Here is a 22,404-nt window from a genome sequence, read left to right as displayed (position 1 = left end):
GAGGATATGTGACAGATGGGTGCAGTGGGCGGGGATATGTGACGGACAGGTGCAGTGGGCGGGGATATGTGACAGACAGGTGGAGTGGGCGGAAATATGTGACAAAGGTGCAGTGGGCGGGGATATGTGGTAGACAGGTGCAGTAGGCGGGGATATGTGACAGACAGGTGCAGTGGGCGGGGATATGTGATAGACAGGTGCAGTAGGCGGGGATATGTGACACAGGTGGAGTGGGCGGGGATATGTGACAGATGGGTGCAGTGGGCGGGGATATGTGACGCAGGTGCAGTGGGCGGGGATATGTGACAGACAGGTGCAGTGGGCGGGGATATGTGACGCAGGTGCAGTGGGCGGGGATATGTGACAGACAGGTGCAGTGGGCGGGGATATGTAGTAGACAGGTGCAGTGGGCAGGGATATGTGATAGACAGGTGCAGTAGGCGGGGATATGTGACGCAGGTGCAGTGGGCGGGGATATGTGATAGACAGGTGCAGTGGGTGGGTATATGTGATAGACAGGTGCAGTAGGCGGGGATATGTGAGGCAGGTGCAATGGGCGGGGATATGTGATAGACAGGTGCAGTGGGCGGGGATATGTGATAGACAGGTGCAGTAGGCGGGGATATGTGAGGCAGGTGCAGTGGGCGGGGATATGTGACGGACAGGTGCAGTGGGTGGGGATATGTGATACACAGGTGCAGTAGGCGGGGATATGTGACAGATGGGTGCAGTGGCGGGGATGTGACACACAGGTGCAGAGGGCGGGGATATGTGACACAGGTGGAGTGGGCGGGGATATGTGACGGACGGGTGCAGTGGGCGGGGATATGTGACAGACAGGTGCAGTGGGCGGGGATATGTGATAGACAGGTGCAGTGGGCGGGGATATGTGACAGACAGGTGCAGTGGGCGGGGATATGTGATAGACAGGTGCAGTGGGCGGGGATATGTGACACAGGTGGAGTGGGCGGGGATATGTGACAGATGGGTGCAGTGGGCGGGGATATGTGACGCAGGTGCAGTGGGCGGGGATATGTGACAGACAGGTGCAGTGGGCGGGGATATGTAGTAGACAGGTGCAGTGGGCGGGGATATGTGACAGACAGGTGCAGTGGGCGGGGATATGTAGTAGACAGGTGCAGTAGGCGGGGATATGTGGTAGACAGGTGCAGTGGGCGGGGATATGTGACAGACAGGTGCAGTGGGCGGGTATATGTGATAGACAGGTGCAGTGGGCGGGGATATGTGACACAGGTGGAGTGGGCGGGGATATGTGACAGATGGGTGCAGTGGGCGGGGATATGTGACGCAGGTGCAGTGGGCGGGGATATGTGACAGACAGGTGCAGTGGGCGGGGATATGTGACAGACAGGTGCAGTGGGCGGGGATATGTAGTAGACAGGTGCAGTGGGCGGGGATATGTGACACAGGTGCAGTGGGCGGGGATATGTGGTAGACAGGTGCAGTGGGCGGGGATATGTGACAGACAGGTGCAGTGGGCGGGGATATGTGATAGACAGGTGCAGTGGGCGGGGATATGTGGTAGATAGGTGCAGTGGGCGGGGATATGTGACACAGGTGCAGTGGGCGGGGATATGTGACTGGTGCCAGGAGCATTACCTGCCAGGACGCAGGGGATGGCCTGCATTGGCAATGCCGCGAGCTCTGCATTGATGGGCCGCAGGCAATTCAAATCCACCTCCTCTGAGTTTCCAAAGTCGATGTACCCCACGCAGACCCTGGTCTCTGAAGAGTAGCCCAGAACTGTGGCTCTGTACCACTGGTGGTCCTCTGCAGGGGACAGGCAGGGCAAAAGAGTGCAATGAATAACACTAATGGGGCGATGGCCATTAGTGTCAGGAATAGGACACACCCCTGGGCCTGTGTGATTGGCTCTTATTCCTGTACCTGTGAACTGTGAGCAGCAGACTGAGCCGGGGGCAGGTCTGAAGTCTTCGCTGGCCGCAGTCTGTGCGCAGTACTCTCTCAGCTTAAGCTGCATCTCCTGAATCACACCTGTTTTGGAGCACCAGGTCAGAAGTAGGACTGAACAACATGAATAAAATATCACACTGCTAGATATTGTGAGAAATATAATAATCTTTAGGGTTAACATTTGCCATTTCTTTCGAGCATGCATTACACATTCATTCAGGAGCCCAACTTGAGCTAACTGAACCATTAAAACCAATCCTTGGAGCTGAATACAGCTCTAGCAATAGCTTTTCTAACCTGGAATGCACATAACTTAGAAAACCTTAACTCAAAAGTTTCTTTGCAAAAGAATTATATGGAATCATACAACAATCTAAAATAAAAGTATTGTCAATCATTTTTCCCCATGGAATTACCTAGAATGAATATAATCTACTGAAAGATGAAAAGGTGTCGTTTAATTCAGCGTTTCCCAACTGGTGTGCCATCAGGCAAGGTCAGGTGTGCCGTGTGAAAAATCCTTTAAAATTTTTGAATGAATAAAAAAAAAAAAAACTTGAAAAAATAAAGAGCAAATCCCATTCACATCACACGTGTCACATCAGCACGTCACACGCTTTCGAGACTGGTGCGCCGTGAGATTCCGTAAATTTGGAAAGTGCGCCACAGAAGGAAAAAGGCTGGGAAACACTGGTTTAATTGTTAGAATACTGCCATAGACCTTAAGTGGTACTTCAGTTGCAAGGCAGTATTTTGGCTTCAGGGGATCAGTTTCACCAGCTATGGGGACGCCTAATGCACATTATATTATATATCCGTAATATATGCATATTTCAGGGTTATGCAAAAGCTTGGACACCCCCTGGTCAAATTGGGCAAATAAGCATTCAGCCAATAAACAGAAATAGTGCATTAAAATTTGTAGAAATATGTCTTGTTTAAGTTTGTACCCTGCAGAACTTGGGTTCTTCTTTTTCTCCCCCACTGAGAGATTCAACAAAACATAGAATTTGACCAGGGGTGCCCAAACTTTTGCATACCACTTCATATATTTTGTATAAAAATATCATATGTAAGCAATGTCTCAAGAGCAAAGACACACAAAGGCAGTGCTTCAAAATAATTATTTTTGAGCATTAATTTACAGTCACATTCTCCTCGCCAACAGCACTCCAATTGAATGACTTCTATCCTCTAGCTTTAGCCGTTCTATGCTACCTGTTCAAACAACATCCAGGCTAACACAAACCTCTCTCAAAGCTGTTGCCATGTAGTGGCAGTGTTATAACACTGACAAAACATTCCAGTAACCTTGAAAGAACATTTTGTAGGATGTTTTTGGTCAGCATCTGCAATGCATTCAGCGAATGTAATACCACAGTCAAGCCCAACTTTCCAATAATCTGACGTTTCTCCATCTCTTTAGGGTGGAATAAAAAATTGGTGGTGGTGTTTTGCATTTCCAAACTCCAAAATGTTCGAAACGCAATTTCAATATGAATCCGATTGACTGTTCAGCACTATTCAGATGCAAACGGATAGTGCAAACACCACCTGAACCACAAGCGAGCTCTGCGATCCTCACAACCTGTAGCCAGCTGGAAAGCTCAAAGACTGATGGAGGAGCCAATCAAGAGAAGTCATACTCACTGGCATTCTCCACCTTCTGACAGATGAGTTCAGAGGGGCACTGCACGTGGGTCACCATGGCGGAGAAGCTGTCGCCCAATCCCTGCGTCAGAGGCTCAGGGGGCAGGATCTCCACACTGTCCTTCCGACCCCCGGAGGAACGTCTGAAGTTCTCCAAAGCTGCACTCAGTATGGAGTCTGGAACACACAGAGCTCTGACTCACATACGCGCTGAAGCATTACTGTGGTGAAATTAAAACATTTTTGGTTTCTTTTCTGTGTTTTGAAAGATGCCAATGCACCCATTTAGCAAACTACATTTAGCCATTGTGCTATTTAGTTGTATTTATGGAATTAAATAGTGGGACAAAGTTATAGTAGGTAAGTTATAAGCAATAGACAATTATGTCTTAACATCATTAATCTAAACAGAATCAACGAGACCTCATTTGCCTGTCACTTATTGGAGACAGAAATCCTACTTGGTCAGTATACAGTTCCATGCAGCAAAACATTTAATCTTAAATTTGGTAAATAAACTCCTCAAAAAAAGTTTGGAAATTTGTGTTTGGTCGATCATATCTCTGTTGTCACTGTATTATTAGCATTGTATGTTATACCAGGATTCGTCGCAGGTCAGCCAACATGGTTGAATGGAATGGCCTGCCAACAGCCCAGACCTCAACCCAATTGAACACTTGTGGGATCAGCTTGGGCGTGCTGTACGTGCTAGAGTGACCAACGCAACCATGTTGGCTGACCTGCGACGAATCCTAGTTGAGGAATGGAATGCCATCCCACGGCAACGCGTGACCAGGCTGGTGACCAGCATGAAGAGGAGGTGCCAGGCTGTTGTGGCTGCGTATGGTTCTTCCACCTGCTACTGAGGCTCCTGACTGTTTGTTCAATGAATAAAGCACAAAATTACCAATATGTCTTGTTTGTTCCTTGTTACTGATAGAGAGTTCAATCATCCAATCCCCCGAACAACTCAAAACAACAGAGTCAATACCAACAGGAGAATACACTGTTTGACATTGGCAGGGAAATTTGGCACTTGGGACTCCACCCACATAATCAGCTGTGCTGCTCCTCCCACAAATGCATGATCCTTACAAATGGGACATCATTGTAGAGGGAAATGAACAGGCTTTCCAATGATATAAGATACATATATCATACATATATATTACTAATAATACAGTAACAACAGACATATGATCGACCAAACACAAATTTCCAAACTTTTTTGAGGAGCTTATTTGCCCTTGAGACAAATTCCCCATAAGTCATGGGGAAGGTAAAGATAATTTTACATCAGTTAGTTTGGTAGATAAAATGAGTGAATCTGAGCTGGCCTGTGCATGGACACCAGGGCACAGAGCCTCACCGATGTCCTGGTCGCTTGGCTCTGCAGGTCCGCTGGACTCCTCCACCGCGTAGCCCTGCTCCACCAGGACCGCGCTGAGCTTCTTCCCTAGGAAAATAATGCCAAAGATTTACCTTCCAGCCGCGGTTCCAACACCTCCCAGACCATACAGAAAAAGCCCTTCACCACTATACAAAAGAAACCAAGCCAAGCCACCTCTTCCATTGAGTCTCATGTTGTATGCATCATATGACATATTTCCAACCAATAATCAGGTAATATACACACATATGTGACAGCCGGCGCAACGGGGATGAGGGAGTGAGTGAGTGAGATACACACATACAAGCACTGGAGGTGCTGCTGTACAAGCTTCTTTGGAATAACTCAGAAGTGAATTCTCACAAACTCTTCAAAGCTTCTAAACCAGCTATTGTGATGCTAGCAGGCCATCAGAAACTTCAGTAAAAAAAATAAATAAAAAAAATAACTAAACTTACATTCATTAGCATTGAAATGATTTATAAAAAATAAATAACTTAATTTTAAAAAAATCCTTATGGTACCTGAAAGAAACAGACCTTTACCACATTAACAGAGGAAAGGAAAAGTTTGGTACTGCTGTCATGCAGCTAATGTCAGGCCGCAGCGGTAACTACAGCTGACCCCCCGGGTCGTCGTACCTATAGCAGGCAGCATTATGTCCACAGCCCAGACGTCGGCGTTGTCCGGCACGTCGACCACCGTCACCGGGAGGCTCTTCCTGGCCAGCAGCTGCCGCGCGGCGATGCAGGATTCCTCCGTCCAGCTGCCCGTCACCGCCACCGCGCCCGCGACTCGGCATTCCACAGCCTGCCCGGGAACAGCGCCACACACAGGGCGTCATTACAGCGTGAACGTGACCATCTGAGACCTGTATCAGACAGCTTCACACGGCTGCAGTACAGACTACGACACTTACAAGGGGGAGAAGACCGCGCTGAAATATTAAGCAATGAACATGCTATTTCAGACAGGCAGTAGAATTTTTTCAATGCGCTAAAGGAGATGCTGCACAAACTGTTTAAGTTTCCCGATTGAGAACGGCCAATCATTAACTGCAGGTCCATCGCTTTAACACCAACACGTTTGCAATCAGCTGTCAATTTGGAAGGGCGGGTGCTCACATGCTTCCCTAAAATGTTGTCTTTCCTCTCTGCACTCCGCCAGCTGAGCGGCCCGGTCTCTGCTTATGAGTACCGTGTGAGAACTAGTGCAGGCAGGCCACAAGCCCCTCAGCCACCAACTTTCAAGTAATTATTCAAGCACTATTTCCCCATTTTCAATGATCTTGGACAAAACAAGTAACTGAAATCTTTGATGGTTCTCAAAGTGTAACATTGTATGACAAAAGTACATGACAGCGCATATATGAAAATAGTTCTAACAGTATACTAGTATCTAAAAGTATAATCTTAGTATTATCTTGGTATTCTTTTTTCTATTGAAATCATGATGTCAAATTGTTGGGAAATTGTCACACACAACAGTCTTACGAAATGTCAATTTCTGATATTAGATAATTTAGTTTTAAGGACCTTTCCAAGCACATCTTTCCAAGTATTCCAGCACTTAATTTCAAGCACTTTAAGAACTTCAAGTACCTTGTAAGAACCCTGATATCAGTGCAGCGATACACGTCGCTGCACTGAGAGCAAGCGATTTCTCAGATGAATGCATCACCGATAGGGAGTCAGTGGACAGCAGTGCCTGCCCCCACCCCCACCCCCCCCTCATAGGCCTGGCCTTTCCCCCCCTGCAGTTCCGCACTCACAAATGGGGGGGCCAGGTCCACGCATGCGGACAGGGGTTTGATCCTGTCCAGCGTCACCACCTCTTGGTTCCCAAAGTCGATGTAGAAAACGCTGGCAGTTTTGTAAACGGCATCTGTGGACTGCACCGCACCCCGGTACCAATTCTGTATGCGCATCAGGGAACAGGAAAAAGCATTTTCACTTAAAAAAGTCCTTCATATTAAGCAACAAAACCTCACTCAATGTTCAATATCAAAAGCGAAAACACTATTTGTGTGAACTACTAGTCTTGTCTGAGCATATGCAGTAAATAAGACAGTATATAACTGTGCATAACAAACACATGATATTATATCATTAGTGTTCAGAGCATTTAGCTATTTTAATTTGACAGCCTGAGACCAGTATCAAAAAGCAACTTTCTCCCTTAATTCAAGATAAGGCTATCAGCTGCTGTGCTTATGGTAAATATCAAACAACACAGAAATAACACTTACTTGAGGAATATGTAATAATGTTTTTTCACAGAGATTCAATGAATCTTAATCAGGTATTCAGAATTCACAGTTAAGTACCAGACAACAACCCACTGCTTCTCCTTGCCATTTAAGACCACTAAACTCCTCATTCATCACCTGTGCATGTCTCCCCCAGGTGGAGAGCACAAGTTCCTACCTGATCTTGGGAGTATTTGACAGCACAAAGCTCTCCATAGTCAGGCAGGTACTCAGTGCCCAGAGAGCCTGCATAGGTCTTCTGCAGCGCCATGGTAACGTTGTGCAGGAGCTCCGTCATCTCCGCCGACTGGACATGAATGAAAAACTTCCCAGGATTCCTCAGCTCTACCACAGATGCCTGTGAAAGCCACACGTGTAACGCTTCACAATTTCACACTGGCCAGGGGCATACAAGTGAATGGTTTTAGAACCCTGGTGGATTTTTTAAAACTTCTTTATTGTTGACAAGTACATGAAAATTTCCATGTAGCTGGGTTGTCCATATTGTCATACTCTTGTGGATTGTGCAAGAGAATGTTCATGCATGCTCACTTTTAAAAGCTGCAATTTTTATTAGCTTTGAATCCCAGAGGCCAGAAATTTGAATGTGTGATTGCAGCTATACAGCTAATACATTACATTACAGGCATTCAGCAGATGCTCTTATCCAGACACAACTTTGTATCCATTTATACAGCTGGATGTGTACTAAAGCAATTCAGGTTAAGTACCTTGCTCAAGGGTACAACGGCACTGTCCTACCCAGGAATCGAACCTCTGACCTTCCGGTTACAAGCCCAGTTCCTTACCCACTGTGCTACACTGCCCCCAATAGCAAAACCAATATAATAAGTATATTTGCTCATTGACTGTCTTTACACTGGAATTTTGACTGGGACAAAATGATAGTGACTGATGATGATGGCTTATTACTACCTATTACGGTTGGGAGTATGTAAGAATTTTCAAACCGGTTTGATATTAAGCCAAATACCGGACCGGACCGGTAATACCGAATTTTACCACTAGGCATCGCACGTGACTCAGCCGCTCCCGAGTGGAACATAATGAGAGCCCATGAATGAGAGTGTAGCGGCTTTACCGTTGTTAAGCAAACCTCCGGTTGGTAGTTCTATTTGGACCGTTGTTAAGCAAAAACCTCTGGTTGTTAATTCTATGAAAACAATGATGCTATCAAGAAAAAATAGTTCCTTTTCGTTTTATACCATACAATTAGCACCAATTTTGGTCATTTTGTCATTACATTACTTAATAAAACTGCATGAAACCATAAGTCAATCAAATTAATCTCCCTAGCACTGTCTTGCTTTTTAAATGGTGTGGTCGCGCAGTGTATACATAACGTTTTTCTAAGACCCTCTGAAACGGGTTTTGAATGCCAGCTAGCTTTATGATAGGTTCGACGTCACTTGTCACCTAGCCAATATTAAAATTCTTGGTTTTAGGTCAGAATGGTCTCACGGCATGCTTGTTAACTATTGAATTGTATTTTTTCAAGAAAAAATAGTTCCTTTTCGTTTTATACCATACAATTAGCACCAATTTTGGTCATTTTGTCATTACATTACTTAATAAAACTGCATGAAACCATAAGTCAATCAAATTAATCTCCCTAGCACTGTCTTGCTTTTTAAATGGTGTGGTCGCGCAGTGTATACATAACGTTTTTCGCAGTGTATACATAACGGTTTTCTTAATCTCCCTAGCACTGTCTTGCTTTTTAAATGGTGTGGTCGCGCAGTGTATACATAACGTTTTTCTAAGACCCTCTGAAACGGGTTTTGAATGCCAGCTAGCTTTATGATAGGTTCGACGTCACTTGTCACCTAGCCAATATTAAAATTCTTGGTTTTAGGTCAGAATGGTCTCACGGCATGCTTGTTAACTATTGAATTGTATTTTTTCAAGAAAAAATAGTTCCTTTTCGTTTTATACCATACAATTAGCACCAATTTTGTTCATTTTGTCATTACATTACTTAATAAAACTGCACGAAACCATAAGTCAATCAAATTAATCTCCCTAGCACTGTCTTGCTTTTTAAATGGTGTGGTCGCGCAGTGTATACATAACGTTTTCCTAAGACGGGTTTTGAATGCCAGCTAGCTTTAGGATAGGTTCGACGTCACTTGTCACCTAGCCAATATTAAAATTCTTGGTTTTAGGTCAGAATGGTCTCACGGCATGCTTGTTAACTATTGAATTGTATTCAAAACAGCGGTTACTATAAACTCAATCGTTCACAAACACACGGATGAAAATTATTTGTAAGAAATCTGTCGAATAGTTCACTACTGCAAACAAAAGACTGATAGAAATTATTGTGAAGCCACACCATTTAAGGAAAGTTAAGGAAAAAAATAAGGCGGTTACATATGAAGCTCTTTCTTCAGTTTGTTCAGACACCATCAAATACTAAAAACACACAGTAAAGTGAATCTTCAAACAAAATGGCTAGCCAAGAAAATAGTGAGTCAGAGATCCCCCCGGGCTTTAAATAGGCAGGCAGTGCTTGACAATATCTTGGTTTTTTAATGATTCTAACACCTTTTCAATAACTAACACCAGACAATGAACAGTAAATTAAATGTTATCAAGTGGCTTTGAATTTTTTTTCATGCACTTAATGTATATGTCCAGGCAAGTGTGAAACACCTTAATGCTGAACACTGGATCATGTTGTCTCACTCTAGATATTTCAGCTTCAAGATGAGCTGTGGTTTCCCACACTCACCTGCAAGCTAGAATTTAGATGCCACCCGCAATTAGGACTTCAGAATCATACAGTTCAAGAGACACTGAACAAAAAGAGCAAAACGAGTAATAGGCAACAATGGGCTGCAGGTGCACGATTGTGCCAGTAGGGGGAGAATGATCTTCAGAGTCAGAGGAGGAGCAGGAACAGGAACGTCCCTACCACTGGCAGGTCTGGTTGTGCAGGTGGTGTGTCTTACCGGACCATGATCTTCAGATCACGAGGCCGCAGGAGCAGGAACAGGAACGTCCCTACCACTGGCAGGTCTGGTTGTGCAGGTGGTGTGTCTTTACCTGCGCGTGATGGATCACACCCCATCAGAAAACTTCCAGGGTGCACAGCTTTCTCAGAATCACCTGAAATATTGGTGATTCTGAAAACGCTGTAAAAAAGAAATCCAACCCAACAGAAACTCACTGTGATGTGACTGGAGTCACACTGTTGCTGTTGCACACCTCTTCAATGAATCCCTCCTGTTTATCCCTTCGGCGACACGAGGCCAACCGTGCACCACGTAAATTTCCATGTAATGGCTTTTGTGAAACCAAAGCTACACTTGTTTGAGCTATGACAAAGTTTATTATTAGTATTTCATAAGTTTAATAATAGTATAATTAATTGTAACACTGTTTCTTTTAACAAATAATAGGCGATTTTAATTATGTTGTTGCAGTCTTATGTTGTTTCCAGCCAGGTCCCTGTGCGAAGATGGCACACTAGGGGCTTCATTTACTTTTACCTTTAGCATCTGCAAAACATTTCAGCACACGCAAAACCAGTATTTGGTGGAATCATTGGTCATGCTATTAGTTTTGCGATGCTAAAAGATTCTGCAGTACTAAAGGTCTTAGTATATCAAGCCCTAGATGTTCGAAGAGAAATAATTATCAGTTGCCATATCGGCGTCATCTGGCTGAAAACAAAAATTTTAACATCTGCTAATACCAATAATAGTTGCCAATATATCATGTATCCCTACTGTATTGTATTGCATACCTGCAGCTGAGTTCCTTTAGCGATCTTGTTTTTGGGCAACTCGTGCAGATACACTCTCGTCACCTGTCCCACGGGGGCTGCTCTCACCTGCCAGGAGGATGTGGTGGGGCATAGCATATCTCAGATACTGCCACTGACGTCAACAGAGATACTATCACACAGGATTTTAAATTACTCTCTGCATACTGCAGTTCTGTTCCCCTCCACAGATATCTCTTATGATGCCGTCAGGGAACAGCATGAGGACTTACTAATGTACAGCAGAGGCATCTTACCATTTTGATGGGGGCCTTTCTGATTAGGGGTTGGAAGTTAGCAGTTTGTAAACTGAAGAACTCCACAGAGCCACAGCGAACACCCAACAAACAATCAAGGAAGTGTGGAACTTACCGTGGATTCTGGAGACTTGGGTCCGCTTAACACAGGAGATGTCACCGGCTCTTGAGTTTTGCTGCTTTTCAGAAAAATAACAGGGGAGGGATAAAAGCGTTTTCTTTATTTCATGAACTAAAAAGGAACACCTGATTTATGTATATATGCAAAAACTTTGGCACAGGTCTTTATGCAGATCTGCTGGCCATTACACTGCCTGATTAGGCTAACAGCCAGCAGACTCAACTCTACCATCCAGAATACAAAGATCCAGCTGTCACCCTACTTTGAAGTAGCACTGATCATCAACCCTAATCCTCAGACACAATTCTATTCAGGTGGTCAAAGAATTCTATTCTTTGGTCAGAGTGAACTGGTGAATTTTCCCCCACACTCCAGACTGTATGCTGTTACCACGGTTACCTGGATGGGGATTCCTGTGCGCTCGCCTTGCACACATGCCTGTGGGCCTTCCAGTCCTCCGTCTGGCAGGCCACCGAGCAGTAACATGTCGTCTTGCACCGCGTGCACCTGAAGTTGCCTGAAACACATCCACCGATGAATTAAGCAATGGTGTGACGCACACCAATCAACTCTGAAAGCACATAAACAGGTGAATTAAATAACCACATCCTACAATATAAATGCAAACCATTCAAGCATTCCACTGCCACTTAAAGCTGCAGTTAATAACTCAATGGTCGCAATGTTGCAAAAACACATCGAAAGTCAAAATGCCCGTCGGCCCTGCTCACAGAAAAGAGACCCCTCACACCTGCTTCTCCACATAGCTTGTCCTGAACATGCATCAACATTTCTAGCTACAATTCCTCAACAATGCAGGATTACATGATTACAGACTGGCACAGCTAATGCTACACTAAAAACTAAAAATGTCAGTCCAGGTGAAACAAACTGAATTGTTTCCGTTGTTGCAGAGCTTACCAATAGCATAATAAAACATCTTTAATTTAGTCACCTAATTCCGTAATTAATGAAGAGATGGTTTTGCTAAGTTCCCTAGCTAGTCATAAGTTATATTTTCTACGGTATGTGATAGCTAACATTAGTGAAATATTTTTTGATGCTCTGCACAGACCGTGCACTTCTGTAGGTTACTAGCTACAGACGCTACTTATAGTTTTTTTCAAAGTAACTTCAAGTCACATTATTCTAATTATATAAGACTGCTAAGTCAAACAGTTATGTGGCTGACCATGTGTTGGGGCAGCCATAGCCCTGATACAGGACCCTATAGGAATCAGTTTCTGTATCTGATACACAACTGATACTGGCTACAAGTGGCAAGCAGGGTTCTAGAAGGATCTAGCTAACATTATCTATTTGACAGACAAATTTAGCTTACCTAGCTAGCCTAGGTAAACTACCTAACTTCACTTACACACAAATAACGTTAGTAAACATATCATTCTTCCAAGAAATATCCGTATCAATAATGGCTACCCAAGCTACTTCAAAGGCTAAATTCACTGAAGGTAACTTACTTAACTGGCAAGCAGAAAGACCAGGTAAATGAGTGATAGGAACTTAGACCTACCTGTCCAGTAGAAACAATGCATGCTCAGTGTTCGTCTTCAACAACACCTGCTCCTAAAGTTCTCACCACCTTCCAAATTGAGCTCAAATGTTTATTCTACAGTGAAAAAGCACTTGCCCCCTTTTTGTTATCCTTTATTATTGCATATTTGTCACACTGAATGGTGATCTTTAAACAAAATGTAACACATTTTAAAAAATAATTTTTTCATTTATTTAATGAAAAAAGTTCAAATCACCCTGTGAAAACATAACTGCCCTCTTAAACTTAATAACTGGTTGCACCACCTTTAGCAGCAATAACTGCAACAAAATCCAAACCAAATTAGTTTTTCTCATCACTGTGGAGGAATTTTAGCCCACAATCTTTGCATAACTGCTTTAATTCAAACAAATTGGTAGGTTTAGTAGCATGAACTCCTCGTTTAAGGTCCTGTGACAAAATCTCTATTGGGTTTAAGTCAGGACTTTGACTAGGCCACTTCAAAACTTTCATTTTGTTTATTTTCAGCCATTCAGATGTGGAATTGCTTTTTTGTTTTGGATCATTGTCTTGCTGCATAAGCCAAATACACTTCAGCTCCAGCTCACAGACAGATGACTGGGCAACCTCAAGTTATACAGGTTCCAAGGCAGCAAAGAATCCTCACACCATCACAATATAACCACCATGATTGACTGTTGGTATGATTGCTGTGAAATGCTGTATTTACTTTATGCCAGACAATGGGACCTGTGTCATTCAAAAAGTTCCACTTTTGACTCATCTGTCCATAGAACATTATCCCAACAGGCTTGGGGATCATCCAGGTGCTTTTTGTGCAAATGTAAAACGAGCACTGACGTTTCACCGGGTTAGCAGTTCTTACCGCCATTCCACAACGTATGGGGCTGGATTTCTCACAGCAGCTCTTGCAAAGGATACTACCAATTAAGCTTGACCATTCCCCAGTAGTTTTCCAAAAAAAAAAAGGGAAAAACAAAGTACCCAACTGCAGATTTAAAGTCAGGAGTTGCCGCACAAATTAACGGCATGCCGCTCGTTTGAACACCATGTGCATGTATGAGACAGGACGAAACTGACCTTGCTGACTGCAGTAATTGCACAGTTTCACCACAGTGGGGTTTCCGGCCTCAGGCCAGGTCTTCTACAAGGAAAAACACAATTTTACCAACATCATGTTCTGAAAGCACACAAAGTGTCAAAAATCACATCCAGAACAGCCTAATTACTCATGTCACATCCAGAGCAGACATAGGTTTCCAATTGTTTTGAAGACATTATTTCTCAGGACATGTTATGAGAGCAACACCTGTGACATATAGAGGGGAAGACTGAGTTTCATTTCAATCGCTTGCAGGTGAAGGAGCTGGGAAAGAATGTGACTGCAAACTGGTGCAAATTGGGTCAAATTTACCAGTTTTGAACTTTTAGCAGAAAGGGAATGACACTTTTGAGAGATGCATTTCACAACCAGTGACAAAACCAATGCAAACTTAGTTCGACGTACAAAAGTGCATTTCATGGTCACAGACAACTGCTAAACACAGGTTCAGTAAGGTACAATACTTATTTTGTACAGCTATTTCTAGCCAAGAACACAGTTTAGTTCACACAGTGAACACTATTCAGACCTAACCTCTGCAAAGCCAACTAGGCAGAAGAATACGCTACAGTATTAGGACAAATACAAATTACCAAAAAGTGCTGGGATGGGGCAACATGTAACAAGTGTCATGAAAAGGGCGGGGAGGGGGAGGGATGTAGAGTGAAATATACAGCGTGGTGGTGGTTAGTCTAGGTATAGTCTGAAGAGATGAGTCTTCAGGACCCGGCGGAAGATGGGTAGTGAGGGGGAGGTTCGGAGAGGGACGGGGAGTTCATTCCACCACTGGGGAGCTAGGGTGGAGAAGCTCTGTGATCCCTTTGGGCGGGTGGGAGGGGTTACAAGGCGCCCTGCTGCCGCAGAGCGGAGTGATCGAGCAGGCACATAGAATCGAGTCATGTCCTGCAAGTAGATGGGGACTGTCCTGTTGGCAGCAGTGTAGGCAAGGGTCAGGGCTTTGAACCGGATCCTGGCAGCGACCGGTAGCCAGTGGAGTGATCGCAGCAGAGGAGTGACGTGGGAGAATTTGGGAAGGTTGTAGATGAGTCGGGCAGCGGCATTCTGAATCATCTGTAGTGGCTGTATGGCACAAGCTGGCAGGCTTGCAAGGAGAGAGTTGCAGTAATCAAGGCGAGAGGTCACCGTAGCCTGGACAAGCAGCTGGGTGGAGTGCGTCGTCAGGTATGGTCGAATCCTTCTGATGTTGTACAGAAGGAATCTGCAGGACCGTGATGTTGCCTTGATGTGTTCCTTGAGGTCCAGTTGGTCATCCAGGACCACCCCCAAGCTCTTGGCAGAGTGAGAGGCAGTCACTGTGGTGCCATCAACCGTGATTGAGAGCTCACAAAGTAAGGAGGTCTTGCACGGGAAGAAGAGCAGCTCAGTTTTGTTTAGTTTCTTGTTTAGTGTTTCTATTTATCTATTTATCTACATTTGCATTGACTTTTTGCCTGCATGGTTGCATTGAATATAATAAGATTTTTTTTTAAATTTGAGAACGTCAGTTCAAAACAATAAATATCAATAACGCATTGCACTACAAATTTTTGCCACCTCATCTCTGCCACCCATGCCTTCATAACGACATGTTCATTGTTAAACGTGATCTAGCACAGGTAAATGGCAACGATTAACCATATAAAATATCTGGAATTCATATAGATATATTGAGCATTTTTGCATATACTTCACTCCTATATTTCATAAAAATAATATCCTGGGTGTATCTAACCCATGCAAACAGTTTCACAGGTGTTAATAAGTAAACAAAACACAAGGGTTAAGTTTGCCACAAGCTTCTCTGGATAAGAACTAAGAACTTCTGCTATAATACACATTTATCGCTGGACATACTGCTATGGATATGTAGATATAGTTTAGATTTTTTGTGCTTTTTTATACATTTATACTAATGAATAGAGTACAACAGCTTCACATTTACAAAAAAATGTTCCACTCAGACAAAAATCAACAGTGCTGTTTTGATCAGTAGCACAATTACCGCTCCAAAAATCAAAAGCAACTTCAACTTTTTTAGTATCTGGTGTATAATGCAACAGAATGCTCTGAAATTTTCACACATTTAAAATGAGTCACCACCTTTGGACACAAATTAAATATATATTTACCCCTAGAAAACTTGTCTGATTATCCATGTAGTATGTTATACAATAACATACTTCACCTGTACTTTACCAAGAAAGTTCAATGATATTAAAATTTTTTATATTCAAATAAATGCAATGAAATCGCAGGGACACTTAAAAATAAATGATGACAAACATATCAAGTGAATTTCAAAATGAATACTTTATTTTATAAAGTTATAATCGTGCAAATTTGTTTGGTGTAGAAGACAAAGCGTGACAATATTTCAAACACCGCTTGCACTTTTTGTTTCTTCTAGAGTGCCAGTTTTTCAGATTCTGTTCGGTGCAAACATGCTTGTTATGATTAATCTTTCTGTAAAATTGATATCCAAATATCGAAAATATCCAAAACGGAAGTAATATGAACAAACGTGAAATGTTTTATGTTACCCTTCATGGCTACCATATAAGGTATGGACTAGCAGATTTATACATATATCCAGAAGTACAGTTGAGGCCAAATGTTTACATACACCTAGGCTAAAGATATTCAAACTCCGTTTTTCACAACTCCACACATTTCATATTACCATACATATCTTTTGGCAAGTCAATTAGGGCATGTCCTTTGTTCACATCAAAGGTAATTTTAAAACAATCGATCAGAGACAGATTTATTTCAGCTTTAATTCACTTTATCAGAATTACAGTGGGTCAAAAGTTTACATACACCAAGTTGACTGTCTCTTTAAACAGTCTGTGAAGATTCCAAAAATTTAATTACTTTATAGAAGCTTTTGATTGGCCAATTGTCATAATTAGGAGTTAAAGTTACAATCTCAAAGATTTCAGTATCGTTCTCTTTGGCGGTACCAATGGCGAGAAGCGGTAATTGCAGGTGTGTTTTTGGACCTCACTTCCCATAGATCCAACCGGATCCAACCAGTGTCGCCTGTGTAACGTTATTTTGTTTTCTCCGGCTTGACATCTTTACACAGAAATCAGACCCGGCTCTGCTCCACCTATACCCCGGCTTATATATTGATGAACCTGATGGAAAAGTAAATAACGGTAACGTTAAGGTCAGTTAAGATCAATGATTCGCAACGAGACGAAACGGTTTTAGAATGTTGCAGAGAAAATTGCAGCGGTGTGAACTGGTTAGTTGCAGAGCCTCTGAAGCCGTTGCCTAGGGTCTCAAAAGACCCACCTTGTCAAAACGCCAATGCAGTTTTAGAACGTTTACAATCAGACGTCTTTGCAAGTTGCATCCAGTCTTGTTGCGAATCATTGATCTGAACTGGTCTTTAGTTAGCAACATTGCAACGCTGCAACAAGGTAGCATTGCATTCAAGAGACAGTTTGCAAGGTCGGTACCGTTCGGTAGCGTTAGTTAGCATTTTTTGTAATTGTTAGCTGACATTAGATTGTGTTAATTACATTAGCTAGCTAGCTGATGCAACGTTACCTGATATGAGATGGATACTGTGCGCAACGTTGTCTAAACTAATGTTGCCTTTATTGACATGGTCCGGTAGCTAGCATTAGCAAATAGCTATGTAATTTAGTAACGTTACATTGTCATCAAATGTAATACGAAATCTACATCAACAAATAATATGACCTCTCATGTTACACAAAAACTTATTAGAGTTCCATAACCCCCCCCCCCCCACCTTTAACGCTAGCAGACACCGGAAAAAACAGTACGCCGCTCACACACAAGTGAGTTGAAGAGCAAGCCTGTTGCGTTAGCTCCGCCTACCCTCTCTGGTGGACCAACCACTGATGGGTGATGGAAAACGCGTCACTATCTATGCGCCGCTTGTGATTTTTTCCCGGGAATGTCGCCACAGACACCCAGTTCTTTAATCATGAATTATTATAATAATAATAATAATATAAATTAATATAATAATACGCTCAATCACCATTGTGTTACCCAATTCAGTGACAGATAGTGACTTAACAAACATTTATTTTAATGAAAATCTTCGAGATTATTACTTTAACTGGTAATTAATTGGCACCTGTGGCTGTATTTAAGGGCCTACCTTTAGAGCCACTGCCTTTCTGCCCTTGATACAATGGGAAAATCCAAGCAACTCCAGGGAAAACAAAATTCTGGACCTCCACAAGTCCAGTTCCTCCTTAGGAGCAATTACAAACAACTGAAGGTACCACGAGCATCTGTACAAACAATTGTATGCAAATATAAAAATCTTGGGACCACACGGACACTGCATCATTCAGGAAGGAGGCACAAATGAACTCCCATGACGCAACAAACTTTGGTCCGAAAGGGTCAACTGAACCCCAAGACATCAACAAAGGAACTGGTGAAGGCATAAGTTGGAGGAGTTGGAGGCATCAGGTACCAACATCCACCATTCAGAGAATCCTACATTGCCATGGCCTGAAAGGCTGTCGAGAAAGGAAGAACCCCCTACTCCAAGACAGATAAAAAAGCCAGAATGAAGTCTGCAGGTGATCACCAGGATGAAGACCTAGCCTTTTGGAGGAGTGTTCTCTGGTCAGACGAAACAAAAATGTAACTGTTTGGCCATAATGATTAGCGCTATGTATGGAGGAAAAAGGGTAAGGCTTTTAATCCGAAGAACACCATCCCAAATGTGAAGCATGGGGGTGGCAGCATCATGTTGTGGGGGTGTTTTGCTGGAAAAGGGACTGGTGCACTTCAGAAAATAGATGGCATCATGAAGGAGGAGGATTGTCTAGAAATACTGAAGCAACACCTCAAGACATCAACTATAACTTGGTCGCAACTGGGTCTTCCAGCAGAACAATGATCCTAAGCATACCTCCAAAGTTGTAACAAAATGGCTGAAAGACGACAAAGTGAAAGAACTGGAGTGGCCATCACAAAGCCCTGACCTGAATCCCACAGAAAATTTGTGACTGAACTTAAAAAGCATGTCCGAGCAAGGAGGCCCACAATCCTGACTGAGTTACACCAGTTCTGTCAGGAGGAATGGGCAAAAATTCCAGCAAAGTATTGTGAGAAGCTTGTGGAAGGCTACCCCAAGCGTTTGATTCAAGTTAAGCAATTAAAAGTCAATGCCACCAAATACTAACAAAAAAGTGTATGTAAACTTTTGACTGAAAATCAGATCATAGGACATAAAAGCTGAAATAAATCTGTCTCTTAGATATTATTTTGAAATTACCTCCTATGGAAATAAAGTAGATACCCTAATTGACTTAACACAGGAAATGTATGGTAACATGAAATTTGTGAAGTTGTGAAAGATATAGTTTGAATGTCTTTAGCCTAGGTGTATGTAAACTTTTGGCCTCAACTGTAAAATATCAATTGCATTTGACTGAGATTACATTAGTCTGTTGGGTTTTTGCTAAGCTATTGGTGTGTGCAGCTGTAGCTGGTCTTATGCAGTTTAACAGACAGTATTCCAAAATACTGAAACAATTTCTGCGTTTATAAACTGTTATCACAAATGGTAATGAATGAGGCCTTATGAGTACTTTAAAATGCCATTTAAAGCTTATCATATTACATTAACTCTATTGTATTGACTTCATTATCTAATAACAAAATGCAATAAAATAAATAAAAAGTACAAAGTTACTGTCAACTTGGTTTGGTCCATGTTACACAAAGCCAAGTGGCAATTGTGCAACAGATCATTACAAAGAACACTGTAAATTCTTATTTCAGAGAGCCAGCTCAGCTGTAATGATATCCACTGCACATTTTTAATTGACCATTAAATTGTTCCAACAGAGTAATTTGGGTCTAACATGCTCCATCCCTTAAACGAGGATGAATGGTTAAGCATTTTAGCACAAACTGTGCACTTGCTTTCTGTGTAACTATCATGTGAGACAATTCTGTCTGCCACATGATTGATAGGGCGGCCCTGAGGTTTAGAGCATGATTAAACTTCACTAAAACTGAACCAGTTTAAGAGAGAGAGAAAAAAAAACGAAATTCCAGTGGGCCAGCCACACACTCACAGACTCTGTCACGCAAAGATCGCAACAAAATGTTATGAGCAGTACTTACAGATGGACTGTCTTCTGCAGGCAAAGGCCCATTGTCTTTCCTTCCACTGTCCATTTTTGCAGCTAAAAAACGAAAATAGTATTTTAGAATAATAAAGCCCTGTTTTGAACATTTGTAAAAAATAAAATAAAATAAGTAAAGAAAATAAGTAAGAAAAAGGGAAAAAAGAAGCCACTAACACCACCACTGACAACTTAAAACCTTGTTTTTAAAATTTTTACCCAGTCTGGAATGGCCAACAGCAGTTGTAAGCCGTGATAGTCACTGCTACCCTCAATCCAATTCGGGAGTGTGCAGATGAGAACATGCCTGTGAGGTCAGCTACTTTTCATTCTGCAGTGCACCAATCAAGTGCGCATAGATGAGCTGGAGGAGGATGCTTGACAAAGTGGGGCAGGGGTGGGGTCGCATATGGGCGAGGAGACACGATTGTCCCTCCAACTAAATCCCTTCCTTCCCATTCCCATCCAGGACCAAACCATGCAACCCATCAATGCATCACAAAAGGTCCTCAACAGCATGAACCACTGGCAGTCTTCACCATTTTATGGTGTGGAACACTTACGTCAAACAAGCTATCACTGTAGGGCTGTGCATTGTACATCTATGCTGAATGGTTGTTCCTTTTTATTTTCAACATAAACTTATTTTAAGCAAAATTATTTCATTTTAATACAAGGTTAAAATATTCAGAATGGTGTCATTTCTGAAAAGAACATGAAGGGGAAAAAAGTGTCACTGTGTAGGCCTACAGCTGAAAAACAACTAAAAACCAGCTGAACTACCTACTCTAAAACCAAAGAAAAGCCACAGAAGCACAGATATGTGTGCAGGAGTGCGGAACAAGCCGTTCCATTTAATCATTCAATAAAGACGCTCTTAAATTCCCAGGATATGCTGCTGCTTTGAATACTAATAAAATAGCGCGTGGTAAACGGGCTGGGTGTTTCACTTGTGTAATGTCCGGCAGCTATGATTGTCAAGCCAACGCAAAATTGGCGCATTAGTCACACAAAGATCGTTGTTTACTGCTGTACGTAGATGGCCATAGTCTGGACACCGGAAAAATCGTAATTTTGCAAAAACATAACATTCAAACTTTGAAAATCAAGCTGATGGTGAAATGTATTTAAGTTACTATTTATTCTACGTCACACTTTTACCATCTCCGGCGCCAGCGTTGGCAGTCAGGCCGCCTGGTGACAGACTCTTCTTTTCGCCAAATGGAGGCGTGATTATCCTGGGTGAAATCCCAAGGCTAGTCGCCGGTCGCCTTAGAGGGAGATTTGGACGCACGGCGGATTGGAAAATGGCGCTGTTCATGATCCAACACAAGTTTACACTAGGATTAAGAAGGGGGGAAATGCGTCACACACACACCTATAGTAACAAGACGAAAGTTAAAGATAACAATTGGTGCTGTTATTATGGATTTGTTGCGCAAAAAAGGGCAACACTAGGAGGAGTGATTCAGTTCGCTAGCTATACAGAACGTAGGGAATTTATGTGAGCCGGTTTTACCCAAGTCATTACATTAACCCTCGACTATATATAATACAATAAATCATGTTACATTCAAGTGAACAACGTTTTCCTTAAAAATTATAAGGAAGACATACTATGCATCTACGTGATTACTCATTATCGGGCCACGTCCTCAGCTAGCTAGCTAATTTGACTTGCTAGTTAGACTAGCTAGCAGCAGATGAGTCACGATCTCCCAAACAAGTTTCAGAAGCTAGTTACAACAAATGAATTATTAACATATTACGTGTTCACCCTATGGCCACACCCAGACAGTATCTGCAAAATTATATTATGGTACAATATTTGAAAGGACGTGTAAGGCTACCTGTTGCTCTGCTACACGTGCCCGATAACCCTTCTTCGGAATTGTAAAATTATGAGCATGCGCGGTAAAACAAAGAACATGACGCGATTGTCACGCTCTAAATTTTTGAATGCCATGTACCACAGACAGTTTTAGCACAATTTTCCACAACCCACAGCTGAAATTGGGGGGACACAACACTACAGCTGTTTCTGTAAAATGGTCAAACCTATATGCAATGAATGTAAATGTCATGAAGTAATGTCGTTGTACACTGCAATGACAATAAAGGAATCTATCTATCTAACAGCTGATTGTCTGCTCTTTTTTTCAGATTCATCTTTTGATCTGAAATCCAAATGCCTTAAGTATATAGCGAAAACAACAATTATCACTCTACTGTTACCA

The 22,404-nt window shown here is 42.5% G+C and overlaps 1 protein-coding gene across 9 annotated transcripts in view; it reads right to left on the bottom strand.

Moving 5' to 3' along the window:
* tdrd1 (tudor domain containing 1) overlaps positions 1-22,139 on the bottom strand; it is a 34,956-nt gene extending 12,817 nt beyond the window's left edge. For 5 of the 9 annotated variants that reach the window (XM_064321255.1, XM_064321258.1, XM_064321260.1 and 2 more), the window contains exons 1-14: positions 22,018-22,139; positions 21,329-21,507; positions 20,166-20,227; positions 14,009-14,072; positions 11,791-11,908; positions 11,386-11,449; positions 10,996-11,082; positions 7,402-7,581; positions 6,747-6,890; positions 5,617-5,785; positions 4,955-5,041; positions 3,586-3,762; positions 1,909-2,016; positions 1,621-1,791 (exon numbers count right to left, since the gene is read on the bottom strand). In XM_064321255.1, coding sequence (XP_064177325.1) covers positions 1,621-1,791; positions 1,909-2,016; positions 3,586-3,762; positions 4,955-5,041; positions 5,617-5,785; positions 6,747-6,890; positions 7,402-7,581; positions 10,996-11,082; positions 11,386-11,449; positions 11,791-11,908; positions 14,009-14,072; positions 20,166-20,227; positions 21,329-21,488 — 1,591 coding nt within the window. In that variant the 5' untranslated portion in view covers positions 21,489-21,507; positions 22,018-22,139. The remainder of the gene's footprint in view (positions 1-1,620; positions 1,792-1,908; positions 2,017-3,585; positions 3,763-4,954; positions 5,042-5,616; positions 5,786-6,746; positions 6,891-7,401; positions 7,582-10,995; positions 11,083-11,385; positions 11,450-11,790; positions 11,909-14,008; positions 14,073-20,165; positions 20,228-21,328; positions 21,508-22,017) is intronic. The other 4 variants (XM_064321262.1, XM_064321264.1, XM_064321259.1 and 1 more) reach the window with 2 other exon arrangements.
* Positions 22,140-22,404: the final 265 nt, after the last annotated feature.

Source organism: Anguilla rostrata, chromosome 2 (assembly GCF_018555375.3).
Source record: "Anguilla rostrata isolate EN2019 chromosome 2, ASM1855537v3, whole genome shotgun sequence".
NCBI lineage: Eukaryota > Metazoa > Chordata > Actinopteri > Anguilliformes > Anguillidae > Anguilla > Anguilla rostrata.
The sequence above is the reverse complement of the archived record's forward strand: the minus strand, read 5'-3'. Positions and strand labels throughout refer to the sequence as shown.